This window comes from Passer domesticus, chromosome 3 (genome assembly GCF_036417665.1).
Source record: "Passer domesticus isolate bPasDom1 chromosome 3, bPasDom1.hap1, whole genome shotgun sequence".
NCBI classification, from domain to species: Eukaryota; Metazoa; Chordata; class Aves; order Passeriformes; family Passeridae; genus Passer; species Passer domesticus.
The window spans coordinates 115,189,054-115,209,695 of record NC_087476.1 but is presented as its reverse complement, the minus strand read 5'-3'; the positions used below and the strand labels follow the sequence as shown (position 1 = coordinate 115,209,695).

The 20,642-nt window shown below is 38.4% G+C and overlaps 1 protein-coding gene across 9 annotated transcripts in view; it reads right to left on the bottom strand.

The window, feature by feature from the left end:
- CDC42BPA (CDC42 binding protein kinase alpha) overlaps window positions 1–20,642 on the bottom strand; it is a 181,685-nt gene that overhangs the window by 15,463 nt on the left and 145,580 nt on the right. For all 9 annotated transcript variants that reach the window (XM_064415340.1, XM_064415332.1, XM_064415331.1 and 6 more), the window contains 13 exons: window positions 18,715–18,834; window positions 17,946–18,026; window positions 15,812–15,917; window positions 14,926–15,062; window positions 14,148–14,287; window positions 13,189–13,270; window positions 11,904–12,120; window positions 11,074–11,136; window positions 9,309–9,902; window positions 7,346–7,443; window positions 5,880–5,964; window positions 4,313–4,436; window positions 2,879–2,996 (listed from right to left, as the gene is read on the bottom strand). In XM_064415340.1, coding sequence (XP_064271410.1) covers window positions 2,879–2,996; window positions 4,313–4,436; window positions 5,880–5,964; window positions 7,346–7,443; window positions 9,309–9,902; window positions 11,074–11,136; window positions 11,904–12,120; window positions 13,189–13,270; window positions 14,148–14,287; window positions 14,926–15,062; window positions 15,812–15,917; window positions 17,946–18,026; window positions 18,715–18,834 — 1,965 coding nt within the window. The remainder of the gene's footprint in view (window positions 1–2,878; window positions 2,997–4,312; window positions 4,437–5,879; window positions 5,965–7,345; window positions 7,444–9,308; window positions 9,903–11,073; window positions 11,137–11,903; window positions 12,121–13,188; window positions 13,271–14,147; window positions 14,288–14,925; window positions 15,063–15,811; window positions 15,918–17,945; window positions 18,027–18,714; window positions 18,835–20,642) is intronic.

Sequence of the window (20,642 nt, the reverse complement as noted above, 5' to 3'; positions counted from 1 at the left end):
TTGACTTCTGTGAAAGCTCAATGCTGGGTGAAAAATCTATTGGTAGATCCAGCCAAATCTGAAGGTGCTCAAATAAACCAGAAGAAACTGCAAATGAAAAGTCCCACTCCACTTTTTCATGCACTTTCTGCATGCCAGTACCCCATAAAAAAAGAAGCTGTATCACCTAAAATAGCTGCAGGAAGAGAATTTAAGAAGACTATTAGCCTTGCACTGCTTGCTACCCCCAGCCTCAGCCCCAAAAATGTGTTTACCATTCACTTCCACAAACAAGAACAGGCATTCCCAAAGTAAAGTGCTGCAATCTTTCCCAAAGTTTGTTAAAAATAAATACTTTCTCTTCTGAACCGCACTAATCTATTAAAAAATACAAAGGAGATGTTCCAGTTGCAAAATCAGGACACACACTTAGCAGCACAGAAACCCCCCAGTTTTTCACCTTTTGGGAATAAGGTATGAAACTGGTGAAATAATTCCATGTCCTGGAAAAGGAACCACCATACAGATGAACTGCACACAGGGCTGGATGATTATTCTTTACCTTGTGTACTGATTCTCCAGGAAACATCCTTTGTTTCCATGCCCTCTTCTGCTTCTAAATTTCTTTCCAGTAAAACATTAGACTCTACACATAACCTCAAATGCCCACACAACTCCTTTTCTTATATTTTTGTGCCTGAGAAACAAAGTTCTTAGTCTGGAATGGATTAAATGGAAACTCAGTCCAGGCAAATACCTTACAGGAAGCTGTTGGAAAAGAAAAAGCTGCCTGAACTGAAGTTGCTCTTGACAGAACATTTATTTCCTATTTTCAAGTTACATTTTCAAATTCACACACTTTCAAGTCCCGTGCTTGATGCAATTCTGTATCAATTAAGAACACAAATACAACATGACATTGCAAGGAACTGATGGAAAAATACACAACAAATTTGCTTTGTCTTGCAGCAACATCTCCCAGCATTAAGATGGATACTTACTTCCCAAAAGGAGGTTTTAATAATAACAACTTTTAAAAAGAAGCTGCAGCAGTGGAACTAGTGCAGGAATCAACTGTACATTGTACACATTTTCTAAATCTTCTCATCACTTTTAAGTGTGGGAAGAGACTCATGCATTTTTTCAAAGCATCACATTGATTGGTAATAGCACAGTACCAGTCCTAACCTGAAACAGGACCTGTGAGCTAATACAAGGCAAGTGCAATTAGAATGGGTCCAAAGCTGAAAGCCATTGAGAGATGATAATGTTGAAGAAATTATGTAAAAAATCCCCTTCTATAGATAGAATCATTATTTGTTTTACATTTGTCAGATGTGGGGCTTGATTAAGAGTCCTTGCAGCTTTTGAGTGCCACAAACTTTCAGTTACTGATGGTGTGACACAGGATGACTTCTGCTCTACCTACAGAGGTAGCAGATTATTTTCTCTGCTTGAGAAGAGCCACAAATATTTTAAAGAACTTACCAGAAATGGAGAAATGAAGAAAGGCTCTGATCTACATCCTGCCCTGAAGCAAATGATCATTCTCTGTCTAACATTAGACACATGCAATCTTGTATGCAGGTAAGAGAAACATACCTGCCAACATCTCTTGGATTTGTCATGTGTTTTCTAGAAACAGTGCCTTCATTATGTGTTCATTTATGAAAATTATTATAATTTATAAAAATATACACAATACAGTACTGGTTTTTTCTCATTACACCAAATATATTTGTTATTGAGAGGCTTCTCAGAATGTGTCTAATATGAGTTTTAAAATAAATCAAAGTGCAGACTTTACAGTCAAGTGCAACATAAAAGTACCATTTCCTTCAAAAGTGAGGTAAAATGAGTATCCAAAGACCAGAGATTAGGCTCCTAAATGCATGCAACTGCATGTTGAGCTTTATTTTCCAGCCTTATTTTTGTTTCCTTTGCACTTTTCAGCATCAGAATATCCCAATTTCAGCACCTACTTCCTGCTTTCTGCACAATCTCCAAGTAGTAACAATGATAATTTTAGACAGCAGTTCTGTGCTAATGAATGTTACTGGAACAAATTTCATCTGTTTTTATCACAACATCTCATCTTTCTCACAGTGCTAATTAGCATCTTCTGAATCACATCTGTGTCATTGTGGATGTGCTTAGAGAACAATAAAGAACACAAACACACAAAAGATGCTCAAGGTAGCTTGAAGCAAGCAGTATGGTACTTCCTTATGAGCAAAGCATTAATTAGTCTTTAGCTCAGCACAGATTTCAGTAACTTCCAAGTGATCATTTCCTACATGAGGTTTTATGGAAATGAACATGTGCTACTGTAAGTTTTCTTTTTCCATTTTTCAACTTAAAAGGTTCAATTTTATGCAAGAAGTTCTGTTTCACTGAGACAATTTGGAGAGAACAGGAAAGCTAGCACTTGGCATGGGAAGGAATTTGAGCAGTACACATTATTGAATTGCTACAGGAAAACAGGCTGTGAAGAAATAGGCTAAGTTGGTGCTAGAGATGGGAGGAGAAAAAAGGAATTGAACTACAGCTCACCAAGAAGGGAATTTCTCTTTCCATAACCACAAAGAGCACAGGCTCAAATCATGGCAATTTTGCACCTTCATATGGGTCATAAAAATTATCATCAACACTGTGAGGCCAACCTGTCTTAAAACTCCAGAGGCATTAGGCACTCCTCTTTCTCTACTCAATGCTGATCATGCTCCTTGCTTAAATTTTATTACATACAGCAGAGCATTTTTAGCTCCATTCCCCTCGTTACACTGCTCCTGATAGGAAATATGTCACTGATTACACCTTAAAATTGCACTTGTTTTTCTCTCACTTATTTGCATCCTCTGCAGCAGTCAGTCACTCTCACATGTCCTTTTGTACTTACCATTGGGAGGTCTTTGAGAATCTGTATGCCATCTCCTGGACCCATATGTGCTATGTGGTTAAAATTAGTTGGGTTAGAAATTAACTTATTTCTCATTTCTGGATCACGTAGCATCTCCCTGGAAGAGAAGATACTTTGTTTAGGTATTTCCTTTGAGGTGAGGGTGGGCATTTATAAAACACATACAGCTTTGATTATCAGCTATTTTCAAATGGAAATTAACCATGTTTTTCCAACCTAAAGAATTCCCTGAGTCCGTGACACTATTTAACCATGTTAACAGTGATAAATCCCTGCTGTCAGTACTGGTGTGGAGAAGGTTCCAGCTTGAAGAGAGGGCAAGGGGCCAGGATAAAAGAATGCTGTTTGCAGCTTAACAGCCCATCCCCAGTAGTTACTAACATTCACAGAATGAGCTGATAAAAGGTTCTGTAAGATGAGTAAAAGCCAAACTTCATTGTGATATATTACAAAGTGGAGATGAAAATGAAGTATAAAATATGAAAATAGAATTAAAATAACACTGCAGTACCTTTCTCAGTCTGTGGTCAGAATTAAAAGCTCTTCAAAATGGCAAGGACGTATTTCAGAACTCAGAATAAATAAACATTTTAAAGAGACCAAATGTCAATCAACTCAGAAAAGGCAAGAACAAGAAATGGAATTTTATCTCCACTGCATACAGTTGTTACTTTCCTTAGAGCCAAAAAGAAAGAAACAATGGTGCAAGATGCTGGGAATTTGACAAGTGAAATACTCAGCTCTTGGAGTGTGGCTTAGCACAGTAGCAGGTCACTTCTAGTGAGCGACAGCAAATGGTCAATAACATCCTCTGCAAACACTGCCAGTAGTGCAGACCTGTTTTTGTTGCCATTTAGGAAAGTATTTGTAACCTGCTAAACACTCCCATCAGAAATACAACCTGCAGTCCTATGTTCCCTGAAGAGGTGAGTTTTGTGAGTTTATAGAAACTTCATGTAGTTAAATCTATAAACCAAAGAAAGAGATGTCCTGGAATACTGCTGAGAGGAACATCACCTTCAGAAAAAAAGGCAGAACCAGAGTCTGAGAGTAATTGATCCATATGCATAGTTAGCAAAGTAATCTCCTTTTGCAAAGTGTTTATTGGAGAACTTTATATATATACATAGTGTATGTGCACACCTATGCACCTGCATACAGTATGTGGAGGCATGCATTCCAAATTACAGCTGTTTCACACAATTCATCTGAACTAATTGTGCATCCAGCACATCCATACCCAAACTGTGCTGACACAAGTTAAACACTGAGCATTAACAGGGTAGAGAAGAGACAGCAACACCTGAATGGCCACTCCAGAAAGCCACACAGTGAAGCACGACCTTGGCATCAGCCATTGTCCATTAGGGCCCACAGGCATGGACAGAGGACAAGTACAGGTGGAGTACAGACCTCCTCTGCTGCATCCTCTCCTCCTCGGGCACGCGGAAGGAGTAGCGCCGCTTGTTGTTGATGTTCCGCACCATCTGCTTCCGGCTGTTGTCGGACGTCTCGGGCACCACCAGCTCATCCCCCTCTGAAACAGCACAAAGGTGGGGATGCAGCCATTAATGGGATTTGAGTTTCAACGCTCTACCTCTGCTCTGCTAGTGCTGGACACCACCCCTTCCCCATCAAAGCTGAGCAAGCGTTCATTGGTTTACGGGTTCCCTTGGCCACACTCTACTCTGTTATGCAGCAACACACTTAAACCTTCTTCACACATGAGCTGCCACACCTATGTTCTCAAAACACCACTGATACATTCTTTGAAATAAACATTTAGGTGGGCAGGAAGGGAATCAGTCTTGTCTCAAAATTCCCACTGAAACTCACTAGAACAGTTTTGTTCTGCCAACTGTCTGGAAACTGAATGCAAGATTCTCTTTCATTCATTCCCTGCTCCAAAGAGAACACTGCTTTTGAAATGTTTGATGTATTTTGATGAACTGTGGGAAAAGGGAAGATTTTTTTCCATGTGTGTACATCTGGCCAAGGGATCTTTATTGAAAACATGAAAAGGAAAACAATGATAATCACACAACAGCTGTGTGACTTTGAATGAATGCTGCAACTGTTCTGTCTTGTTTTCTATACACGGAGACTAAAGTGACACTTAATAAGCTCACTGCTCAAAACTGTTCAGTTTTGTATGGAACTCAAATCTCTTCTTTCCTTAAGATCAACTCTAATGTTCAGTCTTTATTAGACTTGAAAATTCTCTAGACATATTCCAGCATATTTCTCCTCTCTACCACTGCCATTCCTTTCGTACTAATTTGTTGGCAATTGAAATAAGCACAGAGACAGCGCCAACAGCAGTACATTCTTCTAGAGTGTTTATTTCCACTGTTTTCAGAAAGTTGTTAACAAAAATTTATAGCTTTTGGTTGTTGAAACAGAGCATGTCCCCCCTCCACCCAAGAGGTTAAACAAAAGTTTAAGGAAATTCTTCAGGAGCAAATGAAATGGGCTCTTGAAAGTAAAAAAAAAAAAGTCAGAAAGACCCATAACAAAAATAGATTTTTGAAGCTAAAGTTGTGGCACACAGTCATAATAAGTTAGGAATACACTATACTACTTTAAAATGCTTGGGAAACATTTGTCAAATATAGTATTAAAGGTTAAATATAGTATTGATTTTAATCGGGTGCTGCCAAAATGACTGCTGAAGTTTTTAATTGTGCAGGCTTTTTTAGGCAGTGTTCTGGCAGGTGATCCCACATTTGGAGGGAGCATCCACTCATTCTAGTTTCTAGTTCCAATCTTCATTGAAGTCTTCACTGAATATTCAAAAGGCAAAAAAAGTTCAGAGAAGAGACAGCATTGCAATCACTGTGGAATCCATAAGCTTTGGCTTTCTCCCAAGTTAACAAGCACACAGATGTTTAAGAGATTCCTCTATGCAATGCACAGATGCACACAAATGCTCTTTCTAAACAAAAATGTGAATGATGAAAATTGGCTTCTCTTTACTTACCTGCCATTTTGTTTTTAAAATATATTAATCTGACTGTCTCCAGGCCTAAAAGGTTTAGTGATCCTTCTGTATTCAAGGGTCGTACCTGAAACAAGGAAACAGTCCTTGTAACACTCTCAAGAGTAACAATTTCAAGTCATTAAAGCCACAAAGAAGAGTTCAAAATTATTTTAAACTCTTATTTTTTTGAGAATGAGTACAGAGAGGGTTGTCTAAAATTCCACTTCAAGACACAAGCTTAATACCATTCCTCCCAGCATTTAAATTAATAGTTGTGTTAGAAGCCTGCTTCATATATCAACTCAATTTTTCCATTAGATGTACAAAGCAATAAGCTGAGCTTTTTCTTTGTGTTAGTACCATGTTAAACTAATGCTCTGCAGCTTGATAAGAGCACAATACAGACTGCTAAAACCTACTGGTATTTGTGACTTCCAACATAAAAGTGAAAGAGGCATTCCACACTCTGTAAATTGTGTTAGAAACAGACTCTTTATAATAAATGGCCATTTTTGAGACTCCTAAGTGTAGCAATTCTGTTTGCTGAAAGAAGCTTTGTCCATTAAAAGGGAAGTCTTGAGCCAAACATTAATCAAAGTATTAAATCACATTCTACTGTGTAGGGGGAAAAAAAAAGCTCCAAATGCTTAATAACTCAAAGATTGGACACCAGAAAGAACTTCCCCATAAAAGTTCAGATTGGTCTCTCTTCAAGATGGTTAATAGCTGAGCACCTTGATCTTTGCATTACGTATCCTCACAGCACTGGCTGAATATCCTGGTGTGCATCTGGCACGTGGGAAATTGATATGCAGAGACTGAATGACCAACACAAGACCACAGGGGCAATGTCCTGCAGCTCTGTGTCACTGGAATGCCAGTAAAGGAATTGTGTTGACCCTGATACAAAGCTGAAGTCAGTCTAAACCACAAGGAAAAAAATTGACTTGTCTCTTTTCTTTCCAAATACAGCTGAGCAAACACCTTCTAAATACCAAGGAAGTGTCAGTTTTCAGAAACATCTTCCTTTTGATAAGAGATCCAAACTGACATCATCCTGTTTTTGGTGTTTCCACTGCTTGAAACAAAATGTTCTAACCCTGTCTGTCTACCACATGTTCAGGAGCAGCAGGAGATGGATTTTTGAAGGCCTGTGTAATTATCTTAACATCCACCATCCTCTGGTAATAATCACAATCAGTCCCAATGAAGCCATATGTAATTAGTGCCAATTAATTCCTCTCATTATTACAACAGTATCTCTAACATAGCCATATGCTCCAGACTGACTATTCATCTAAACCAGTGCAACCACATGAAAAACACATTCTTCTATTTCCAACAAAAATGCTTGAGTTTCTTTGCAGTAGCTCTTCTTTTAATTCAATTATGTTCCCACAAGCAGTTTTAATGAGCAGTATTGGTTCTGGACATATTCTTTGGCCCACACTGAAATGGGCAGTTACCTTTTTGAGAGGAATAGTTTGAATCCACTCCATGGAGTTCACGTCGAAGACATCAATTGCATTTTCACTGTACACAGAGAGGTATGGTGCATTGTAACCTGGGAGGGAACGATGAGGCATTGTGTCATCTGCTTTTGAACATGGCCCAAAAGAGACAATTTCTTACAGTTTAACCATGTTTATTTAAGAAAACAAAACCAGTTCTCCACAATCCAACACCAAGGTTTGAAGAATGTGCTTGAACTCAAAAATTACCAAGAAATTTATTCTAAAGACAAACCAGCACCAACCAAAAACTTACAACCTCCATGACTTTTAACTTTGCTGAAAACCTAAGTACTTTCTGAATTGTAAGACATGGTTTACTCTGCCAAATACTGATGTATTGCAAAGGTTTCTTCCTCCTAAAAGCCCCATTTTTAATAAGAGCTCACATATTGTAAATTATGTGGTAGGAAAATACTCTGCTCTATTTAATAACTGCCAGTTGAATGAACAGAGCTCTGAGCCTTTGGACTATGCACTAAATGAGCATCACTTGGAACTAAGCACCATGACACAGTCATAAAAATCATGTTTCCTTAACTTTAATTCTCTCTTCTCATTTTCTGGATTGTAAAGAGAAGTCTTCTGCTACTTATCTGGCACATTTCCCCAGGATGAAATTTGTTTCACTGGGACCACTTCTAAAGGAGAATTCACTATTTCCATGTCGGCAACAAGACTGCCACAGTCTGCCAAGACTAACAACAGCATCCAAGTTGTGCTTAAATGTAACAGCTTTTGCTATAAATTACACCTCCATTCTGAGTTGGAAATCATCATCAAATCACTTCATTTTGGGCAATCGAAAAACTGTCACAAATAACAATGGCAAGTATAGATGAACTATGTGAGAAAACCACACATTTTTCAATCTATCGCATAACCTCCTGTCCTGATTCATTCATTGTCTGAGTACACTGTAATAATCAATTTTATAAGATTGCTTGAAATCCAAAAGTGGCAAACACCCTGTAAATGTTGCTCCCTCCATACTCAGAAGGGCCTTCACTCAAACAAGGTGAAATATTGCTCCCCTTTACAGTGTGACTGGACTGCTGCCACAGTGAGGTAAGAAGGCAGACTATTCTAAAAATGAACACAGAACTGGGCTGCTTTAGTACTCTGAGTGCAGATCTGGCTAATCTTTATCTGCATTCAGAAAGACCTTAAAAAGAAGAAGAAGCTGATAGACATTCAGGTTTGGTTTTTTCCCTTTGAAACTGTCATAGAGATAAAGCCCCAGCTTTGAAATAAGGTGGAATAAATGTTAAACAGACCTTGGTAGAAATTAAAATCTTGAAAAATTACAGTACTTTTCCTTAAGGTTATGAAAGATATTGCCTCCTATGCATTGTATTTTGGAAGAAGAGAGAGAGACAGGAGGGAAACTTAGTGACTTTTTGAAAGGGAGAGTGGAGATGAAAAACAAGGCTGTTGACAAAACCTGCTGAGGAAGAAAGAATGAGCAAATAAAGAAAGAAAAGACAAAATAGACTAGCAAGTAGGAACAAATACCATTAGAGAAAAGCAAGTCAAACTACCAGATCCTAATGACTCTCAGCATGAAGAAAGTTGGAACCAAGGTACAATCACATTCCAAGACTAAATAACAACAGTCCAGCACTGGTGGTAGCAAATACATAAAGCTCCCACTAGCCTCTGTTGAACCTGAAGCTTTTGGCTGTTTTAAGAGTTAGAAATCCTGACTCATGATTCCTCTTTGTGTTCCAGCAAGCATAGGTCAGTGCCAGAGTTGCTGAAACTAGCATAAATGAATTAAACCCTCTGACTAGATTAAAAATGGTGACAGGGGCTGACAGCATTCATTAACCTGTCAGGTAATTAATTGTGAACTCCACCTCCCATGGATACCAACACAGAGATCACTTCACACACACACACAGAGAGCACAACTCACAGCAAGAAGATGGAGTTGCAGGCCACATCAACTCTTGCTGCCTGGATCTTCGGCCCTGGCAGTCGACGTAAACCCCGACGCTGCTAAAACACAGCAGGTATTCTTTATTTGAGATCTCGACTGCACAGATGGCATCAGTTGGCTGCTGTGAGATAAACGAGAGCGTGTGGTCGTCCGGATGGAGCAGGCTGTACGGGCTGCCCTCTCCGTGGAGGGGGTATTTTAGGAAACCTGACTGGTAGCCTACACAGAGGCGGTCGCTGAAGATGGACATCCACTGGACGTTCCCCTGCACCTGGATCTCCTTGATCTTTTTGTGGCGCGTCTTGCTCTGATTTAGTTCGTAACAGAGCACCTGCCTTTTCATGGCCACACACAGGCAGGTGAGGGCTCCGTGGCGCACGTGTCCAGAAACGATGGCCTGGCAGCCCTTGGTCTCTGCCAGCTTGTAGAAGTCAGTCTCCCTTCCATCCAGGGCAGCCATGGGGAAGAGCCGCACGTGGCGGTTCCGTCCTGAGATTACGGCAATGAGCTGCTCGCTCGGGATGAGCTCGATCTGATGAACCTTCTTGTTGTCACCAACACGGATAATCTCTGAAGGAAAAATCAAAACAGCCCCCCCCCCCACAATTCAAGTAAGTAATGGTGAAGTGTGAATTGATTATAACGTGTATTTGTAAAGATGAACTAGGAAAGAAACCCAAGTGTGGATGCCATGGGACAGAGAGAGAAACGGCAAGCGTTTCTCACAGCGGCTTGTGAGAATTTTTAGGGAGTTGTAAGGATGTGATAACTTGTTAAGTGTGAACAATCTGCAGGTAGTATTTTTCTACTTCGTCTTTCTGTTCTTCTCAAGGACAGTGTGTGAGGAAGGTGTTTTTGCTAACTAGCCAATCAAACAGAATGTATCGCATCACTCTATAAAAACCCCGCGGTTCTCCTGAACAAAGCCTTCTTTTGCTCTTTCTACAATACTGCCTCCTGCCTGTTCCTGTGTCATTCTTGGCGCAAGAATGACACCCAAGAAATCCCCTTTATTGCTTCCCTGCAATATTAAAAAGTAAAGAATCAAAACTTGTGTTTTAATAACACCAGATGTGGCAGTTCTGGATAAACCTTTGGCTCTTCCTCATCAGAAATGGGAGGAGCAGATCTGATGCAGTAACAACTGTATTATTTCAGTATTCATTTCAAAAAGAGTTTACTGACTCAAGGAAAAGCCTCAGAGCTGAAACATACAATTAAACATGTCATTTGTTGAATTAACTGGGGCAATCTGTTAACACATCTTGCAGTACTGCAAAGAAGTTTTCATTTCTAGTACAAGGAGGAGGTTACACAAAGGATTAAGCCACGATTCTTGCTGAGGTGCACAGCAAGAAATTCAAATGAGGGAGGTTCCTGCTGAATATACAAAGGAAGTGTTTCACTGCCAGAGTGATTTGCAACAGGCAGTCCAGAGAGATCATGGAACCTGTGTCCTTGGGGATTTTAAAACCCAGCTGAATAAAGCCCTGAGCAAACTGGTCTGAAATCAGTATTGAGACAGTTTGGGGAAAATGGAGAAAAAAACTTCAACTGCATTCCAAAACCTTGTTATTGGAAAGGATACCCAAACCAGAGAGCACACAGAACACTTTCTGGTCTCTCATAGAGCTGTCCAGCTGGTAATGTAGTAAATTATGAACAATGAAAGCAGGAGATACTACATAAGAAAAAGATGATTTAGTACTAGGGAAATTATTACCAGTTCCTAGTTTCTTACCATCTTTGGTGACATGCACAACAAACAACCCTTCTTCATTCCCCAGAGCTATCCTTTCATGGTCTATGACATTAAGGAAAAAAAAAAGGTTATTTTTCTTTGGAAGTACTTTATGAATCACATAAACAATAGTTATAATTCTCATTAACAGAAACAATTTTTATAATATATTGAAATAATTGTATATAAAGCCAAACCCAATATATTCATGTATTAAAAAAACTGGCAAACTCCCAATCTTTCAAATTTCTGAAAAAATAAGTCTTTTCCCATTTCTCCTGTTAATTAAAATAACAGCTAGAAACATCATTTTAACAAACTGTTCAGAGAACTTAAGTTTAGCGCCAGCTTTGAAGTAACTATACTATTATATTGAAATAATTTACATAATCAGAGTTTAACATATTTTATGCAGTAGTATTTGAAATTACTAAATTCAACCTCTGATCTTAAATTTTCTCTCTGGTCTCACCAGCAGATTTTAAAGTGAGTGATTTACACCTACTCTACAGTGCTAATTTTGCCCAGTTAGGAAATTATGTTTACAGAGTAACAAAAGAGGAATGTCCAATTCTCAGTCAAAATTATTCACAATTATGAATATTGGTGAATAATCATGTATATGGGTGAATAGAGGGAATACTCTTAAAAGATCTGACGAAAGTGCTGGATACTAACTTGCACTTTGCTCTTAGGCCCACACACATTTCCATATGGGATAAAACCACTACCTATTACTCACTTTTCAGTAGATAACTTTTTTCCCCCTAAAAAATCACGCTTTTAGCACACCCATTTTTCTCAGAGCTTTCTTCTTAATAACTTCATACCTATGATTGCTGCTGACTGTGTTGTTTTGATGAGGGGCAAGGTGCTGTCATAAGCTTCTTTGGGGACATAGACTGAGCGATCTTTGAGTTTGTTCTTCTTCAAGATCCTATGCAACTCGTTCAGCACGCCCACCCACTTGCTTTTTTCATTCTCACCATCTGCTAGAATCAGGATTGAACACTTGTTACTGGATGCAGAGAGCTGGGAGGCTGTAACCTGCAAAAAAATCAAAACATAAAGTCACAAGTGATAAATTATTTCCTCATGATAATTTCTAAGAGGGAATCAGATGCCTGTATATGCCCTTTTAATTAATTGTCTGAATTAAGGCAGTAAAATTTCTCCTCAGTTAATAGAAAACACTCTTATCTTAATCAAGAATCCACAGCAGAAAACCAGATGTGAATATTTTAAAGAACAGAGAAAATGTTGGCTTTATTTTGAATGCATTTTTATTTATTTTATAATTCATGAATGTCTGTCCTAAATAAGGTAGTCGATTGTTTCTCACAGCAATTTTACAACAAAAAGCATTTTTATAAACTTTTCTGTATTTTTAACAGCTATAGATTTCATTAATAATTTTTAATGCAATAGGAATGGCTTTCATTGAAAGAATTCTCTATGACCCTTTTCATGCATTTGATACAGCTATTGTAGATAAAATGGAAAGCCCCTTTTGTAGGTTTTATCTCCTCTAAGCACACTGAGTGATGAACAGTCTAAAAACTGGAACAACAGTGACTGAAATACAAAGGCACAGTAAAGAAATGATAGTGGAGCTGATAAGACATCAAGGAGATTTCACTGAGATCAAAGCTTTAACAGAATATCTAACAAAAATAAGAATATTAGAATAAGACAGTGATGGCAAAATCCTGATACCAGATACTAGACATACATTTTGATGAGCATTTTGCACTAAATTTCTATACTGACTATGTGATGAATGGGAGCTTACAGATAGCCAATGCATACATAAAAAAAAAAAAAGTATAAAAAATGAGGATTTCAGCAATAACCCAGTCAGTTAAATTGAGAAGGAGAGGGCAACTTGAGGAAATGAAAATGTACAAGGTCATGATGAACAGAAGAACTTCAAATGACTAAGAAGAAATAGAGGAAAATATGTCTTATTGTGAAGATGAAAAAATACAACCCAGATCCCTATGCATTGCTGCTGCTGCCATGGATTCCACAGGGGCAGAACTTGCCAAGGAAATGAAATACTGGCAAGCTGTCACAGCACACATCACCCTGTGAAACCCAGGATGTAATACTCACCCTAAAGATACAGGGGATATCTTTCCGATTTGCATGGATGACATCTGAGGCCAAGACAGAACTCACTGAGAATTCTTCATCCCTTATGGAGACCATAAACATAATTGGAAAAGAGTTAATAAGCAAAATCTGTATGTTTGGATTTTACTTTTTCAATAGCCTTGTTTAGTGAAGGAAACAAGTCAGCACTGAAATCTGATTTTTACAATTATCCTTTCATCTGTATCTGAAGATAAAACTCACAAATGCAATGTTGCATAATTAATTCCAGGCAAATGCTGATGGAGATAAATCTATTCAGATATTCTGTAACTGTTTTTCATCTGTATAAATTAAAACCTTGCAAGAAAAAAGTCCAACTTAAAAAATAAGTCAAACAAAGAACAACCTCTCCAACTCACATAAAAAACCAAACTCACCTAGAAGCTATAACCTTCAGCAGTTTGGGGCTTCCTGGATAAACTAACTTAGATTACAGATGAGCTTTATTTAGTTGCTATGTTAGATATTCTCAGCCTTCAGTGAGGCTGGTAGTATTTCAGTAATACTGAAGAGAGTGGGAACAAACTATTCAGCCCTTCTCAAGCAAAAATTCTAATACATTTATCCTATAACAAAGTTTTATGTCTTTCAAAACTCTATTCAACCCCCAAATGGTGTTATTTTTAATTCTTTATTCATTCCAGATCTTCTGCACAGCTGAACAGATGCTCTTTGCACATGATGTAGTACTGGAAGTTTAAACATCCATATAGGGACAAACAAGTGTCATTCAGGCTAACTCCAAATAACTGCTAACTGCTGTTTTATTTTTTTATCCCAGAAAATTAGTGCCTTTCAACATGGATTAAAGGGTTTCATAAAAGCTTTGGAGCTTGCTTACTGATTTGACAAAAAGGAAAAGCAGAACAAAACCTCCCAGTGCCTCTGCAAAGCTCCCCCAGCAGCAAGCAGCTTACCTCATGTCTATGACCTGACTCACTACCACGCTGGGCTGAGATGCTTTTCCTTCTGCTACATCATACAGGAAGAGTTTAAAATCACAGATCACTGCCAGCGCTCTCTGCCAACCCTTCTTTACTCCAGCTGGCTTTGGGACCTTTAGAAAAATAAATTCTGATCAACACTCAGAGTTTAGATGCAATCAAAAAATCAAAGAGCACAAAAATCAGTTTGCTCATCTGGGCTGGAAAGTTTTGATTCAGTGATGACGTTAAGCAACATATGCAAGGACCAGGAGCAGTAAGACCAATAAACACAGACAGGCAGACAATATATTACTTAATAAATTAATAGCATCACAGATTCTTTCTTCTCATATAATATATTCATTCAGAGCTGTATTAAGAAGCATGGAGAAAAAAACTCGTCTCGGCCACAGAATTATAGCCAAAGCTCTGCTGAGTAAATCTTTTAATATTTCTGTGCAAATATCCACACCAGTAACCACAGACAGTAGTAGCAGAAAGATTCAAAAAACACAGAGGCTGGAAGATGATCTGATCTCTAGAGATGGAACTACTCAAGACCAACCCAAAGCACATTGACCAACAGAGATGGAGAGAGGATCACTGCTGACAATGTTAAGAGTTGCTTTGTGAAAATTTAGGTCTTACGTTTCCAAACTGCTACCCTAAGATGTAATTGAATTTATCCCCACAATATTCAAAGTAATAGCAGCTCTGTAAAACAATTAATTTATTGTAAGTGCCCCAAATGCAGCTGCCTCCTACTTACTCGGACGTGTCCTTCATAAGCTGTTCCTATGCCTTTCTGGGGATCTATTCCCAAAGGTCCCTTAGTCTGCTCAGGAGGGATTGGACATACTGCAGGAGCCTTGTCTGCACAGGTCACGTGGCAAGAGAATCCACACACTTGTGAGGAGGAGAAGAAATAAAAAGATTTGATGGTTATTTCTTGTGCAGTGCAAAAGTTGTGATAATGATGATGAGATTTACAAAGAAATCCCCTTTCCTTTTTTGACCAGCATCTGAATAATCTCACTGAACTTTGCTACAGACAGAAATGTAAGTCGGCACACAGCAGAAGTTCATGTTTTTATCTGCTCTAAATCCTGAATTTCTCTTTTTCAGATAGTTTATGAATACACTTGCTTTCATCCAGATAACAAAGAGCCTAAGAGAATCTCTATTATGTCCTCTAGGCCCAACTCTACTAGTAAACAAAAACTGGAACATCTTTTAAATAATAAGAATCATTCTGTGTGCACACAAACAAGCATAACTGCCATTCAGTACCAATTCTGTTTCTTTCTGGAATAAGTCAGACTAGATGCCTTAAATTTTGCCCTGCAACATAAAGCAAAGCTTTATCAGTATGCCTGACCACTCGGGGGTCACCTGTGGCCCCTTATTGCTATTTTGAGTACACTGAACTAAGTTCTTCTACCACCAACTGGAATAAGAGTGTCCCCAGATAACTGGGCAATCTCTTATGTATGTTCTAAGTGTTTGGCTTCTACTCTTAAACACTGAAGCATGAGAATATACTGCTATTCAAAATACAAGCAGTAGACTCCTGCATCACCACTCTACATTTCCTGTGCCATTTGCAGCTGTAAGAACTTCAGTTCACACTTGTTTGTGCTCTCCCAAGTGCTTACCTTCACAAGTACAGCCCTGTCGTATCAGACCAACCATCAGGGACGTGCACTGATTGCATTTTGTTGGTGTGTTAAAGGATTTCACTACGAACTGGTGAGCCTTAGGCTGTGAAATGAGCAGACAAGGATGTTATCACCTGTAACACTTCTCAAGTACAGTTATTTCTTTCACAGACAAGAGTGCATAGGTGCATTTCATCAGGCAGCTTGTTTGTGCTTGCTGAAATGAGATATGAGCCAAAAAAAAATTCCTTATCACTGTGCCCAGTGTTGATAATTTAAAGCATCCTCTGTAAACAGAGCCATGGAAACTGGATCCTGTCTCAGAACATGAGTTTGCTTCCACTGCAGACAGGAAAGCTGCCCAAGTGATTCTGTTACACTTTAAAAGTTGAAAGTGTATCATCATATGCTTGGAGGGCATATGATTGTCACCAGGTCCACCCATAACAGTATTTTCTAAGCTGCAAATTCAGTGCTCCTCTCTCAGGAGTACTGCCTTAGTTAAAAGAAAAATAGCAGACTTTTTCAAAATTTTAAATTTTATGCCAGAAAGCCCTGACAGAGCCCCCCCTTTTATGGTGTTTAGCAGGGGCAATTCAGAACACTCAATCTAAAGGTAAGAGCTGAAATTGATAGATGAAATTGATTTTGAAAGGATTTCTCTTTTTTTATTATTCCTTGGGAACACAGAGTACATGAGTAAGTGGTTTCATTCTCTCCCTCTCCTCAAGGATGGCCATGCTGATGCTGCTATATGAAGGCTAAATGCCCACATAATGTGGCAGGATGACTCACAGATGGCCTTATATAAAATATATAAAATCCAGGAAGCTGCTTTGCTTTTCTGTAAAAACTCCCAGGAAATAACTACTGGGGAGAAATGCCACAGCATGGGGTCAATGCAAAGATTGTCCCAAAAAACCCTGATCATGTACATGATCTCAAACAGGACAATTTTGCAGGCTACTTTGGAGAGTAGGTATGTTAAAATTTTACTCATTTTCCTGTTTTTCAGAGCATAAGATATCACAGCTAAGGGCTCAAACTTATCCATATTTAATGACAGCTTTACTGTTACAATGGCAGCATTCTGTCTACAGAATGTTCTGTTTTGAGACTTGCAGGGAAACAAAACCCAGCTTTAAACACTGATGCAATCAAAAAGTAAAAAGGTTCTTTAGGGGACATAATAAATTATAAAGCAAGTCATTACTTATTGAGAAAAATGTTTGCAAAAATTAAATTCTGTAGACAGTAAAGTCCGTTTCACATGATTCCAAGTGCACTTAAAGTATTTTTTTAATTGATCTACTAAGATGCTGCCAACAGAGTACTGTCTGCTCAAAATTTCCAGCTTTCTTTTACACAAATGAATCTTCTGCTACTTTGCAATTTATCAAAGCAGAGAAACAAATCTACTAGAAAGGCTTGCTTACTTCATTATTAGTTGCAGGGAAAACTGTTATTTTTAAATATACAGAAGATTCCAAAACCATTGAGTAATTTTCAAAACTTTCACAAGAAATTTTTTCCTTTAAAGCTTGTATTTATTCTTTATTTGCTTGAATAGACATAATCCACTGGGTTAGTCAGCAACAGCAAAATGATTTCAACAACTGATGGAAAATCAGTATTTATGCAGGTAAAAGCCAAAAGACAGGAAAATTGAAGATTTCTTCCTGTGGTGCTCACTCTGCTTTAAACAGGCAAATCTATGGTTTCATTTCTAGGGATACTCTTTGCTTTTTCTCAAGAATAAACATCTAATTAGCACACAGACATGCTTATCTGAGACTTTCTTGTATGCAAAGAGCAGAGAGGCATTTTGGTCAGACACATGTCAGAAAACACTCTCCTCCTAGGTTGGCACTTTCCTTTCTTCACATTCTAGCCCATTTACCTCCAAACTACCGTTTTTCCTACAATCAAATACCCGTGGAATTCCTAGTGCAGCTTGTCACACCCCATAACGTGAGAACCAAGGGTTTTAAATTTTACAGAGCAACCAGCTTGCACATAAGCACCCCTTGCAGGCAGCTCTGGTAAGATCAGTGTGATAACCAGCTCTCCTGAAGCTGCAGCCCAGGAGCTGCCCTTGCTACACAGAAAGTGTGAATGCTTGAGAGGGTACCTTTGGTGCAGAGAGCCCCGAGCCAATATACGCTGTCCTCATGGTGGGCGTGTGAATTGAACGGGGAGGATGATCTGTAACCTGCACAAAGCCCCCAAAGGATCAATCAGACATCAAGAACACACTGCCAAAGAAAGCCTGGATAAAGGAAGAAGAGCATGTTGTCCCACCCACCCCACTCCCCAGCATCCAAACTATGAAACCAAACTGATTAATGCAGGACTCAGAAAACAAATCTTGTTTCTCAGCAAGATTCACCTCCTAAATGTCAAAACCAACTTCACATTATCTGAAACATTTGATTGGATGTTTTCTAATATAAAATAACCACAACCCTAATATTTTATCAGGGAAAGGGGATACATTATTACATCAATGTATTATTATAGTTGCAGAGTGTGGCTAACATTTCATAACAAGACTTCCAGCAGGGCTTTAAAGTGTATTTTTACAAACTATATTATAACTATCTTTGTGCCAACATTTCTTAAATATTGATGACTGAGGATATGTTATGAAGAGAAACCATAACTAATAATTGATTCATAGTTCCCATCCCTATCCAGTTAACCATATGTGAAAGGAAATACAACATTCCCCAGAACACAGTTCACCACTAGTGCAGAAGGCTATTACAAAGTCCCAAACAGTCTTTCTGCAGAAGATTGAGCTCCACCTTAAACAAGACTTGCAGCACTCATTTTTATACAAGTGAAATGCTACTCCTAAAAAGAGAAAAAAAAGACAAATATTTCAACACTTGAAGTACCTCAATTGGTTCAATCTCACTGGCTGTAGAAGGAGACCTTGATCTTGAATGGAGGTGAGACTTGCTATCTTCATCCCGTGATGGAGTATTAGACAAAGTAAAATTCTCAACTGAATCAATCTAGGGGAACAATTCAAGAGAGAAAAAAAAAACAACAACCAAAGAAATAAATCAAAGACATCATTAAAAAAGAATTCTCAACTCTTACCAAAATAAGATATGGGAGCAGTAGAATTCCTAAGAGAGAACTGAGAGGATAAAAATTCAGTTTTAAGCAACTTCCTAATTAAAAGCAACAAAATGGAATGAAAATTGTTGAATGTAAACACGCCAAGGCTTCTGCTGAGAGGTGAGCACATGCATAAGAGCTGCTAGTTCAGGGCCCTGATAACCACTTGAAGACACTTGTAACTCAGCATTTTTCAAAGGTGAATATTTTCTAAATGCTACTGGGTCTTGTCCACTGGTAGCAGGGATTTGTTGGAAGTTTCCACATGTCCCATGTAAATTCCTGCAAACATATTCAGGAGAAAACAAGGAGAAAAGGCAGAGCAGTGCATATCCTGATAACTATATTCAGAGAATTGAGGGGGTTTTGCACCCAATTTGAACTACAGAAACATCCTTACCAGGAACACAGATTCTTCTGGGGAATGTTTTCCTAGTCCTTGATATACAGAATGAAACTAAGCCCAACACAGAGCTACACTGAACAAGGCACATAGGTACAAAGAGGCATCCTGGGTAATAACTCATCTTCTGTTAGCAAAGCTGGAAAAACCAGAGAAGGCAGGGCTCTCCCTTGAAAACAAGACAATTCTGCTAAGTTTCCTATTTAAAATTATATTAGGAAAAAAAAAAAAAAAAGGTAAAATTCCTTTTTTTCCACTAATAAAAGCTGCAGGCCTCCAGAAGGCTCCATAGCATGCCTTGATTTTCTGGAGCAATGCTCCAGAAATCATCAGTTCTGCATTGCCAAGGATTTGCCTAGCTTGCAGACAAACTAAAATATGCAGCCATGTTTACAGAAAGCATTTGAACATTCCAGTGTTTCTCCTCTCATTTGCCACTGACAATAGCAAGAATTGCACAAACTTTACTGCTTTTTGGGAATCAATTATATTGCCAAGCCAATTTTGTACATGCACATACAGTCCTGCTCTTCAGGAGCTCAGTCATGGTAGCCAACAGGTGTAGTTGCTAGTTTTATTTTTTGTTATTTTTTTAAAAATAGTAAGTTAAGTTTGATGGCTTCTAGTTTTACCATATCCTTCAAAAAATTATCTGGTGGAGAATGCTCATCAGTTTAATCAACTTAGGCATATTAACATGCCTGAAAGCATTTCTGAAATGAAAATGGGAAATTCTCACACTGGGATACACCTGTTTACTACACATAGATTATGTGTTTCAAGCATTGAGGCAAAAAGTAGCAGTAAAGTGAACATTTTGTGCTCAGATTTATCAGAAGCAAATAATAATTGAAAGCTTTACCCAGTATTAGAAACACTGATGCCTTAAGTAGTAAATCCTCAAATGCAACGTTTCAATTATTTTAAACTTCTTTTTAATCCAGTCTAAACCTGTGAAAACTTGGAGTTCACACAAAGACTGTTTAACCTTCAACAATTCTACCTCCTCCTTAGAAAAGTTACTAAAAAATAAGCCAAATGAGTAACTACAGGCAAATTTTTTCATAGCAAGAAACAATCACTCCTTTTTTCCTCCAAGTCAAACTCAGAGATCTAATCTATCATTTCATAAATGTTTCCAGACACTCCAAGGGCTTTCCCTTTCAAAGCAGCATCTGCATACCAAAGAATTTTCATGGTGTCTATGAAAAAATGCAGTACAAGCCCAACATCAGTGATGGAACCTTTCTGGAATGTGCTACAAAGCCTTTGTGGTTGAAGACAACTGCTGAAACA